This window comes from Hevea brasiliensis, chromosome 16, assembly GCF_030052815.1.
Source record: "Hevea brasiliensis isolate MT/VB/25A 57/8 chromosome 16, ASM3005281v1, whole genome shotgun sequence".
Taxonomy (NCBI): domain Eukaryota; kingdom Viridiplantae; phylum Streptophyta; class Magnoliopsida; order Malpighiales; family Euphorbiaceae; genus Hevea; species Hevea brasiliensis.
In genome coordinates, this window is record NC_079508.1 from 57,610,483 (window position 1) to 57,622,641 (window position 12,159).

General features: G+C 36.0%; 1 protein-coding gene across 1 annotated transcript; it reads right to left on the bottom strand.

Moving 5' to 3' along the window:
- Positions 1-1,727: 1,727 nt before the first annotated feature.
- Positions 1,728-8,875, bottom strand: LOC110660623 (ubiquitin domain-containing protein DSK2a). The gene is made up of 8 exons (XM_021818970.2): positions 8,416-8,875; positions 5,141-5,908; positions 4,461-4,675; positions 4,271-4,384; positions 3,986-4,044; positions 3,717-3,745; positions 2,236-2,325; positions 1,728-2,152 (listed from the first exon to the last, which is right to left on the bottom strand). Exons 1-8 carry the CDS (start codon positions 8,651-8,653, stop codon positions 2,004-2,006), a joined length of 1,662 nt encoding a protein of 553 aa, XP_021674662.1. The 5' UTR covers positions 8,654-8,875; the 3' UTR covers positions 1,728-2,003.
- Positions 8,876-12,159: the final 3,284 nt, after the last annotated feature.

Genomic DNA, 12,159 nt, shown 5'->3' on the forward strand with positions numbered 1-12,159 from the left:
TGGAATTTGACAGTTACTTTCAGAGCCGTTGTCCAAAGAAAAAGGAATTCGCAAATCGCACCGTTTTGAAGAGGTAACTGATTTGGTTTTTTTAAATCTCGATTTTGCCCCTAAAAGGAAAGTTTAATTTTCAATTTAATTCAAACAAAAAATGGAATTTTCTAGTTAAATCTTCATTTTTAATTTTCATTTAATTCACAATATAAGTAAATTTTTTTTAGGGGATACAATAACAAAATAAAGTTTATTAATGAATATATATATATATATATATATATATATATATATATATATATATATATATATATATATATATATATATATATATATAAAACTGGAATGTTAGAGTTATGAGCAATAACTGCAAAAGAAAAACTGGGATTATGAGCTTCAGAATAACTGCACTTTACATACAAGATTACGGTGGCGGATGAGTCCACCATAGCACCGTGAGAGGAAAATGAAAATCCATTTTTCTTGTTTATGCATAACCGTTTTCAGGTTTAAAAATGAAAACGAAATTGACAAAATTTATATAAAAATAGCAACGCTTAACTGGAAGAATTTCTTATTTAAATATATATATATTTGAAATTGAAGTGGTCTGAACACCTTCCAAAATTTCCAATTTGATTTCTCAGGGTGCAACTCGAGTTGTGCTCCATTATCACTTTACTAATAAAATAATATTTTTATTAACACTGATGAAACTACGCATTACAATTTTATAAAATTAAAATAACTTACATTTTAAAAAAAATGGATTATAAATTTATAATTTTATATTATTTCAAAAAAAAATTATAGCACAACCACATACATTTCCTTATCCAATCACATAACGTGACATAATTAAAAAATTTATTATTTTTTTTTTCATTTCGATCACCGTTTTAAATTTTGATATTTTCTCTCAACAAACTTTAATTATAGAAAGAATTCCATAATTAGTTTTTATTTTTTAATTAAACAACTTAATTATAAATATTTTCATTTAAGCATATAGCATTTATTCTTTTTAACTACCAAAGTTTTCAAAGCTATTATCACGCGCGTCATTTTTTTTTTAAAAAAAATGTATTATTTTAGAAATTATTAAACATATTTAGAACACATAATTTTAATGTTCATTATATTTATGTGAGTAAAGAAATAATCATCCGAACGTATTTTATAATATACCCTTCCTCTGGAGGCAACATTCGCTTTTTCTTGTCATTGACGGATGAGCGCTCATCCGATTATAGCAAGAACTTGCGATTAAAAATGCGGAAATTCTCCAAGCAAATGACAAGAAATCAACCTGTGACCTCCTTCCACCACAATTGATACTTAAATAAAAGCCCCATCAATTTTTTTTTTTTTTTAATTATATTTTCACGTGCAAGAACCAATTATAACAGCAAGAGCAATCCGCAGACCACTCTAATAAAGCATGGTAAAAAAGTAATGCAAATTTAACCATTGACTGCTGTTAAAACTATAAAATAATACCAGTAGCAACCTGCTCGCTCCAAATCGATGCTGATCCCAGAAAATCAATTTAAGAAACCTTTACTTGTCTTTCCATTTACACCAATTTAATTAGTATTCTTTCCATGATCGAGACACCAACAAATGAGACAAAGAAATGAACTTATGATTGGCAGAATGTATATGTTTCCACTAAGAACACGAGACATTTCTACAAGGGGAAAAAAAAAACAACAATTTAACATTTCCAAAAGTTCAAGAAACTTTGCAGACAATTCACATAACAAATCTAAATATAAAGTATGTACAAGACACGCTGGACTGATAACCCTCACTAAGGGAGGAGGGAGAGAGACGATGAGAGATAAGATCATTCTGTGATCAGACAAACCAAGAATGTTCACAGCCCTAACTAACATAATTGAAATTATTTATACCCAAAAAGAGGGCTTGAATACAACTCGGGTCTAGACTGACAAAGTTCAGCAGTCCAAATGGACATTAACCAGATAAAATAGAATGTAAATAAATTACTGACCAGAATTCCCCAAAAGTCGCTCCACTGCGGCATGGACATTCCCTGCAGTAGCAATTAGAGCCCGTATATTCTCTTGTGTGTCAAAGAAACCCATTTCTTGAAGCTGTGACAACTGGGTTGCATAAAGTTCTTCTGGGGGCACTGACAATATGGAAAGGAGTGAATGCAATATAGACAAAAACACAAAAAGGAAAGTACATAAAAACAAGGGCAAGAATAACAACCATTGGATCTGTTGGGAACAGCAAGGCTGCCAGCCCCAAGGCCACCAAACATGTTCATCAACATCTCTAAACCCATATTATTAGGTGTTCCTGCAATTATAAAGACAATAAAAAACAATCCAGTGACTAAATAATCTCTCCAATTTTATTTTGTGCGTGTACACATGCGAGCATGCACCATTGATGGTACATCTGCTATTAACATATGAAAAAGTGTATGGTCCATTGCAGACCCCACAAAACCATGCAATGCCAATTGTGGACATGCAGTTCTAACGGATATCATGGACTTTATTGAACAAAAATAAGCAAAACATAGAATTCCAGAACTTCAGAAATTCATTACAAGAGATCTAATATAGTAGCCTTTCCAAAGATAAATGCTATGACATCACATCTATGCTTAAGACTCTCATGTTTCATCAACTAATGGGTGTGCCAGTGCACAAAGCTTCCCACGCTAAGGGCTCTAAGCGAATTAGATAAATGCAGCTTTACTTGCAATGGAAGGGGATTTCCAAGGTTTGGATCTGTGAAATCCAGGTCAAGATGAAGCAAACTTAACATTGCTCACCCTCCCAAATTTAGTCTACTACGAGGAAACATGCATGCTATTCATCTCAATACACTAACAGACCAAAAGTTAATGATTGTTTCTAAAAATGCCTAATACATAAAATTAATCCCTGATTTTACTTTTGACCTATTACACCATTTTTTTTTAATTTTTATAATCAATAAGGACAATTTTCTCAACTCAATATAAATAATTGATAAATCAAGTTTAATCTATTATAAATTAAAAAAAAAAGATATATCAACCTATATATTTAATTATTTTTATCGATAAATTTAAACCCGGACACAAGGCCGGTTCCGATTCGAACTAGCCCATAACCAGAACAATGAAACCCCCAAGGTTCTAGTTTAGGTTCCGGTTTGATATGGTCCAAATCCAACAGTCTAGATATTTTATCAGATTTTTAAAAAATTTTTAAATAAAAAAGATGGTTCGGCCAAGAATCGTCCGGTTTGGTTCCAATTCAATTCCACCCCAGTTTATTTTCAGTTTGAGTCAAAGACAGGTTTGACCAATTTCGATTTTGAACTGGCCCTAAGGATGTCATAGATCAAAATAAAAGATCAAGGGTGCACTAGGCTTTTTTCCAGATAGTTCAAGGGTAAATTTATGTAGTGGGGCTTTCTATAAAGTTGATTTATAGGTAACATAAAATATATTAAATTACTCCAAAAATCAAAGAGCTCAAATAAAAGGCTAAACATCACCATTTGAAATCCATTTGGAACAAAAACATTGAAATGAAGCAAAGATGGAATCTTATGAGGCCTATTTTTGGAACTTCTCAACATTCACTCACTTTTAGACAGCTTGAATCATGCACAGTAAAAACCATCAAACATAATAAATTAGATTTAGTTACAGCCAAAGAAGAAAGTATATTATAGACTGTCTTCATTACCTGTTCCTGCACCAGTCTGACCTGGTTCCCTGCAAGAAAGCACCAATTTAGTAAACCAAAAGAAATAATTAAACAGCAAACTAACATAAGAATGGGCATGGTCAATATAAAATTTGAAATCATATAGGTGAACCCATCCAAGGTCTTGATGATTTCCAAAGGATAATAAAACTTTCAAAAATAACTAGAGAGAGAGAGAGAGAGAGAGACAGAGAGAGAGAGTGAGAGAAGAGAAAGAAAGAAAGAAAGAAGGTCATTGCAATACTTACTGAGTTGACTGCTGCCGACCAAGCTGAGACAGCAGAGCTTGCTGGAAACTCAAAAGTTGCTGCATACAAGAAACCACAAGGCCTTATGGTTAGCCAACTAGAAAATATTGTGAGAACTATTTTCCAGTTCACTTAAGCACATAATTAGCTTAAACAAAAACAGTTTAATATCTAATTGCAATTTGCACGTCATCTTCCACCCACAGGCATGCACGTGCATACATGCACAAACAAGAGACTAAGATAGCGTACGGGTAAGCACAAACAAAAACAGAATTGTTGTACCTGCATCGTCTCAGGAGAAGTCAATTGACGAAGAAATTCCGGGTTTTGCATCATTTCTCTAAATTGAGAGTTTGAATCAAGCATGCTGCGAAATTGAGGATTAGCACCAAGAATCTGAAACAAAATTGTTGTTAGGGTGCAAGACGTTTCACACAGAAGAATTTTAACAAGCAACAAGATAAATTAGTACCTGGTTCATGTACTGGGGATTGGAAAGGAGACTTTGCATCATTTGTGAAATTGCCGGATTTTGCAACATCTGACTCATTGCATTAGCATCAGGCATAGCACCAAACATGTTCTCAAACTCAGGAAGGCCGAGTCCACCTAGTCCAGCAGGTGCCTGCTGCGGCCTAGCATCCCCAGCAGTATTCAACCCTGTAGTGTTTGTTTGGGCACCACCAGCTGCAAGATTTGCATTCAGTGGTTTTGAAAAAGCAGTCAATTAATTATATGCTATTTTGCATCTTTTTAAGCAATGAAGATTAAAAATTGAAGCAAATAAAACCTTAATCATAAGAAAAATACTTCAACAATTACTTTCAAGGCATATAAAATAAATAGAGAAAAAAAACAAATGATTAAGATCTATACAAAATCACTGAAAAGCTGTGGCATCTTGCATTACCACATAATTTTTCATTAAAAAGAAATTTTCGACCTACAGATTCTAGTGTAAATGAATTGACTAGAAAGGGAATCTCTCATAGGTAAACTAACACCAATGTAGTTAAAAAAATTAATCAGGAGAAGAAGAGGGAGGTAGAAGAAAAATGAAGATAGAGAGGTTTATATTGAACTGCTTCAAAATGTTGAATATCTTTGACCAATTGCTTCAACACCATAAAAAGATGAAGAGAAAAAGCTTACTCCCCGCAGCAGTCCAAGGGTTGGGCAGTGGATTGGTATTTGGAGCGGGGGAACCAGTGGTTGACTCAGAACTAGTAGTTGATGGATTAGTTGACCCATCAGTAGCTTGGTTCCTTGTTTGGTTCCCCAGGAGAGCCGCAAATGGGTTTGCATTATCACCTCCAGCATTTCCAGCCATTGTGGTTGCATTCAAAAATGGCTCCTGAACAGTTTCATACATGCGTCTAAGCATGTTAAATCCCTCAGGTGAAGATTCAATGTTGCTCATTGCTCTGTCAGTGTTGCGCATCATCTCACGCATAAGTTCAGGGTTTCTTGCTGCTTCAAGTGTTTGACGGAGAGTGCTAGGATCATTGAGTATATGAGCTAGCTCGGGATTTCGATCAATGATTTCACGCATTTGTGGATTGTTCACTATCAAGTTCCGCATGATTTCTGGATTATTCATTAGATTCTGAATGGCTGGCATATTCATGATTTCTCTCATAATGTTAGGATTCCGAGTCAATTGTTGCTGCACCTGTTCAAACTCTGGAAGTCCAGCTCCAAACAAACCACCACTGCCACCCAAGCCATTTAAACCAAGTCCTGGAAATAGTGAGGCTTCAAAACCAGATCCTCCAAGTGCTCCACCTTCATTGGAACCAACAGCCTGTGTATTAGTTGAAGCAGTATTTGAAGCTCCATTATTGCTAGCAGGAGCTGTATTGGCTGCTGCAGCTGGTGAAAAACCACGAACCAAGTGGACAGTGTGATCTGCCTCCAAGCCTATAAATCATAATAGATGAATAGTCACATCCCATGAATTCATGCATTGAAAACAAAAAACAGTGACAATTAACTATTATATCATCAATTGTAGATGCTTACATAAGCAACAGAAGTTACAATGCTACTAATGTAAAAAAACATGCTGACAAGAAGTTCCCATTTGATAGAGTTAGGAACCAAACAACACAGAAAATGGATAGAAATACTGAGATTGTATTAAGAATTTCTAAGAGAACACAAAATACAGAATAGGCAATGATCCCAGTACAATATAACTAATCTCAAGACTGAAATTCCAATACAATAAACTCATGAGTTAACATAGCAAACTTAAACATCAGAATATGCAAAGAGAAGAAGTTGCAAGCATATAAAATGGTTTACATAAGATATGCCACAATTTCTAAAGGGGATGATACTTGTAATGGTTATTCTACTAGCAGAGGGAAATGGAATGCAAGCAAAGATGTCTTGCAGTACAATAAGAATCCTTTTCTCTCCTATACAGCAAGCTAAAACCAAAACAAAAAAGTTGTAATTGTGGCCTATAGGCAATGATCCCAGTACAATATAACTAATCTCAAGACTGAAATTCCAATACAATAAACTCATGAGTTAACATAGCAAACTTAAACATCAGAATATGCAAAGAGAAGAAGTTGCAAGCATATAAAATGGTTTACATAAGATATGCCACAATTTCTAAAGGGGATGATACTTGTAATGGTTATTCTACTAGCAGAGGGAAATGGAATGCAAGCAAAGATGTCTTGCAGTACAATAAGAATCCTTTTCTCTCCTATACAGCAAGCTAAAACCAAAACAAAAAAGTTGTAATTGTGGCCTTTAAACATGAAAAAAGGCAATGCGTCAAAAAAAAAAAAAAAAAAAAAAAGCAAAAAAGGCAAACAAAAAAGCTATGACAATTACATAACTTTGAAATATACCACTAAGAATTAAACAAAGCAAGCCAACCTAGCTTACATGTGTAGGGGGGAAAAGGTCAAAGTGACAAATAGGTACCAGACTTACAATTTAAAACACAACTACGACTCGAGGCAGGCAATTGGAGCCTCCTCTCCTTTCTTTCTCTATTCAATTGCCTCACAACTCAGTTCCCAACTTTCAAGATAGTTATCTCCAATGATATGGTGACAAAGGCACTGTGGCAAAAGATTTCTAATAATTCTTAACAAGCTTCCTCCCTTTACAATGATAGAACATCTAAAGGGAATTTGTTAGATTACATTTCATAACCAATCCAAATAAGAGCAGTACTTTATAAAAGCAATGCCAAATTCATTAACAGTTAGTGAAAATATCATTGGCGTTGAATTTATGCATCTCAGTTGATTGTAGAGGAACTGGTCATTGAGACTGGAGGGAACATAGCTTCCACAACGGTTTTCAAGTCCCTTAAGCACATAGGCAACATATAATTGCAATCATAAACATTTTAGCCTGAAGAGTTAAAAGTTCACATGGGAAGATGCATAACGAGGAAGCACGACATAGAGACAATGATAGAATCCAAAAACAGAGTATACAGTTCAACACTCGGAAATATAACTCAGTTCCCTTCCCTGCCAATGCTACATGTCAGTGTGATGAAGCTAAACAAAACTTCTCCAAGTTCACATTAGGGCAATATTATACAGAGAAGAAAGGGCACCACAGCCTATACTCTAAATGGCAATGAATATGGTGTAGTGGCACTGGCAATGCAGACAGCAAACAATGCTGCACTGCTTGACACACACATTGTAAGTGGGATTGTATTGATGCATGTTTATGGACATTTTTACTGTGATTGCTTCTAGTCAGCTATAGCTTTAATAACAATCAGTTTCATTTTGCAAGCGATTAAGTAATAATCATGTAGCTTGTGAAATTTTCCTCTTTTATTCCACTGGATATCCATATATGTTCTCCGGTCCAGTGAATTTGTCTTCTCTCATTACGATTTTTCTAACAAGTGCACCATGTTAAGGTTTTATTTATTACTAATTTTGCATCCGAAATTATCAATATTACATAGAAATATTCAATATTACAACAACAAAAGGTGCATATGTAGTGGAAAATATAATTTCCTATGTTATGGAAGCAAAATTAGTGATAAATAAGCATATTTAACGATACTTAACAAGTGCAATGTTGCACTCATTAGAAGAACCGATTTATAGTTTTATTGAATTTGACCACCACCAGCCGCCCGCCACCACCACCCCCCCCCCCCCCCCAAAAAAAAAAAAAAAGTGTAAAAAGTGTAAATTACGTCCCCCATTTCACAATTAATCATAAAAAGATGCGCATATAATTCATTAACCAGTACTAATTATAGATAGGTGGTATTAAAATCCCTAATCTTTTCAATAAAATCAAATATTGCAGATCATCATATTTCTGCCAAAATTTCAATCATTTTTGTCTACCGAAAAATACAAAATTAAAAATAAAAACACAGAAAATAAAATAGAAACGGATTACAGATTTGGATATACCATAGCTATGCAGTGTTTGATCGTCCTTCAAGATCCGACCCTTGTAAATCAGCCGCTGTTGATCGGCCGGCACATCGCACTTCCCCGCAAGTACGGCCTTAAACGCTTCAACCGTCGAGGATAGGCTTATCCCAACCGAAAACTTTGATCCATTGGAACATCTGATATTGACGGTGACTTCATCCCCACCGCCGTTCGATTCACTGACCTCATCTACAGCTCCATTGCCTCCTCCCATACTCTCTCAGCAAGCTATTTAATTAATCGCCAAAGAAATTAAAAAAAAAAAAAAAAAAAAGACAGCCAAACCGAAACCGAAACCGAAACCCTAACCCTAGATTGAGATAATCGCAAAGAAATCCAATAGGGCAGAAAGAGAGAAGATGAGAGAGGCCGTAAGCGTCGCGATGGTGAAAAAATAAAATTAAGAAAGGGAATTTTGAATGATAAAAAAAAATATTAATATAGATACAATTTTTTAATAAAAAAATTTTTATTTTAGGAATCGAAGGTGACTTGGCCCAGCTAAGCCAGTAAGGTATACGTTGTGTACCTGGGAAAGTTCACGCGCTTTAGATTCGAGTTTGTTCACTTTCTCCTGATACAGTGGTGCGTTGTCGGAAGACAAAACACAAAAGATTCCTAGAACAGAATAGTAAAGTTTGATTGGTAGAAGACTTGGGGCAGTGTTTTCCACGGACTGAGGCTACGCGTGTCTTGGAATTTTCACATTTGGGCTTTTCCTAGATTTTTTAATGTTCAGGGATTTGGGCTTCTAGGGTCCATGTTATTGACCATGCACCTGCCCACTTATATTTGGACTTCAATGCCTGACACGTTTATGGTGATGATTGGTTTATTTTCTATTTTCATTATTAAATCAATGAATAAAAAATTTGAAAAAAATTTATGCAGAAAGTTGATACTGTTTCGCGAATCAATTGTGAATATGAAATCGAAATAAGCAAAATCTATTTTGAAATATTTGTATTTTACGAATTTATTAATTTATTGCAAAAAAGTATTAATTATTTAATTTTAAAATAATGATAAATTTAAAAATTAAAAGTTAAATTATTTTAGTGAAAATTATTAAGGTTATACTGTAAAATATATATATATATATATATATATATATATATATGATGTTTATTTGATGTTGCCTGTGATTTTCAATTCAAAAAACAACTCTCCTGTGACCTGAAATAGGAAAGTATACGAGGTAGGTGGCTCAAGTCAGTAAATATCTAAAATATTTTTTTCTTATTTGAACTCCTCATGTTTTCTTCAAACATCTTGTATCTTTTTTAACACATTGTGTCCTATTTCAACACCTTATTTAATTACCCTAAATGGCCAATATGAATTCAATCCGATACCAAATGATCTAAACACTCCAAAAACTTATTATACTTTTGGTACCTACTATGTGAATATTGTATTATTTATTGAGTTCTATTATTTCTAAATAATTATTTTTTTTAAGTGTCGACACCATATTTTGATCGATCACCAAAGTCAAGGGACTTTAAAATCGACTCTCAGTCGACGTCCTTAATCATAAATGACTTTTTCGAACACATCGATTGCTCGACCATGAAATAAACCGATCTCACACTTAGTTAATTGTTTTCTGATCTCTCTTTATAAATATTGTGGAAATTCATTTAGCTAATACTAGAATCAGGTTCCTCACTTGAATGTCCTAGATATTTCTTAAAATGAAGTTAAGGTTTCTGTCCGGTCTACTGACGATCCCGATCTTAAGAGTTCAAATCAAGTCTTTCCAATGTTCTAAAGATTTACCCGGTGTTTGGTCATGGCTAAGTCCGGTCTCAGGCTTACAATGTTTTTCGATATCTTATACTTAAGTTAATGGTGGCTTTCAGGTTTGATGTCCAATACGTTCAAAAAAATAAATATTCATACGATTTGGACGCTTTCCGATCTTATCAAGAAATTAAACAAAGAGAGGACTTCAATTCATTTCAAAATAAAAATTTACAAGTCATTCGGCAGGAGGGTCTCCCCCAGCCTGCTCCCTAAAGACATTATCAATTCTCTCATCCCTTCCCTCTCTCTCGGGCTCCTCCTCGCTCTCCTCTTCATCTCTAGGAGCAAGATCCACCATCCAGGAGAAGTCTTCCTCGGGATAGTGCTTTTCAAGTTCGACCAGAAGATCGCCATGTGCATTCACATAAGTGCCAGCTTCCCTTGTCACGGCCTCCTCTTCTTTCGCTCTGATCTGCTCAGTAAGGCGAGCGACATCGACAGTTCGACAGGCTCGAGTTTCTTCTAGTTCACGCTCCAATTCGGCTATCTTGTCCTCATAAGATTTTGTCCGATCCTCAATCTCGAGGATATAGTCTTGAGCGGACAAAAGTGGGGCTCGGGCGGAAGCAGCGTCCTGGACCACCTTCAGAATTTCCTACCTCAGGAGATGAGCCTTTTCCCTGATTATGTGTTGGTTCACCAAGCTCTCTACTCTCAAGCTCATCGTCTGAGCCAAAAGATTATCAAGGCTATCCAGGGTCAGCCTGTTCCGGTCATCCTGGAGGCATATGGTGGCACCCAGAACTTTAGGCAAGCCCGAATTCCCCCGAACTGAGCGGTTCTTCTCGAGAGAGTGAATGAGGACCTGGGCACTACAAGAAAGGATCCTTAGAGTAGGTTGAGAAGATCCTCCCTCAGCACTTGAGAAAACAGGCGGAGGTGGCGGTTCTTCCTGTCGAGGAGGGGAAGGAGCGATCTCCACCTCTGGGATCGGTTATTCCGAAGAACGGGACGAAGAGCCCGGCACTTCTCCCGAATCTCACCTTGGCGTCTGGGATGCCGCAGCGATCTTCATTTCTCGTACCTTTCGGGAGACTTGATACTGGAGAGATCAGGGAGTGAGAAGGGACCTGATACTAGAGAGATCGGAAAAGGAGAGGGTCATAATAGGAGATCGAAAGAAATAGAGATCGGAAAGCACGGAGAGATCAAAATAACTTTCAATCAACTCTCTTCATAATCAGAGCCAAGTTAGTTAAAGCGTTGCAGGTGGATCAAATCTTCACCGCACGCCCCGGTTGCAGAAACGCCCACCTAGCTGATAAACGCCAAAATAGTTATGGCAGTCCTGTACACCTCGATCTCCACCGTTGATCATACTTGTAAGAACGGACCCGGAGCCCTTGGATTAAAAAGCAGACGACAGGTTCGGCGCTTTTTATTCCTAGCCCTCATATCCATCTTGTAAGGCAAGACCCTGAACCATTGGATAAAGAAAAGAAAGGACAGATATTCTAAATGAAATCTCAACCCTTCATTTTGATTCTCTTTAATTCTCAGACATCGGATTGTGTCCTTTTGAATCCAAACCCTCCGTCTCCCCTAATGAGATCCTGACCCTTCATGAGGAGCACCCGTTCCCTATAAATACCTGCATGCAATACTGTAGAAGGGACAGACAAAAAAGGTAATGGTGATTATAGTGGAAAGGCTCTGAAATTTGATTCAGTCTTGCTACTTTGCCATTCTAAGCTTTCATAGAATCGAGAAACTTCAGAAACCAGTTTTTTTAAGTATCTCCGTTGAAGGAGTTTTAGACCCTGAAATTCTTTATTTTCAATGTCGGTTCATTACTCTGCGAGACCATTTTTTTGTTCAGTTTTGTCTTCATTGCCCTAACGTCAGCATATTATTCTCCAAGCTTGACTTCATTCCGACCCAGTTACCGTCGCTTTGGCTCAACTGCATTCC

Bases quoted from the DNA above. Each gene is read 5' to 3' on its own strand.
- LOC110660623 (XM_021818970.2), bottom strand. From the start codon at position 8,653: ATGGGAGGAGGCAATGGAGCTGTAGATGAGGTCAGTGAATCGAACGGC. The intron at 4,045-4,270 runs GTACAACAATTC...TCTTGTATGCAG, and splicing joins CTTCTCCTGAGACGATGCAG to CAACTTTTGAGTTTCCAGCA. The intron at 2,153-2,235 runs GTTGTTATTCTT...CCATATTGTCAG, and splicing joins TGTTCCCAACAGATCCAATG to TGCCCCCAGAAGAACTTTAT.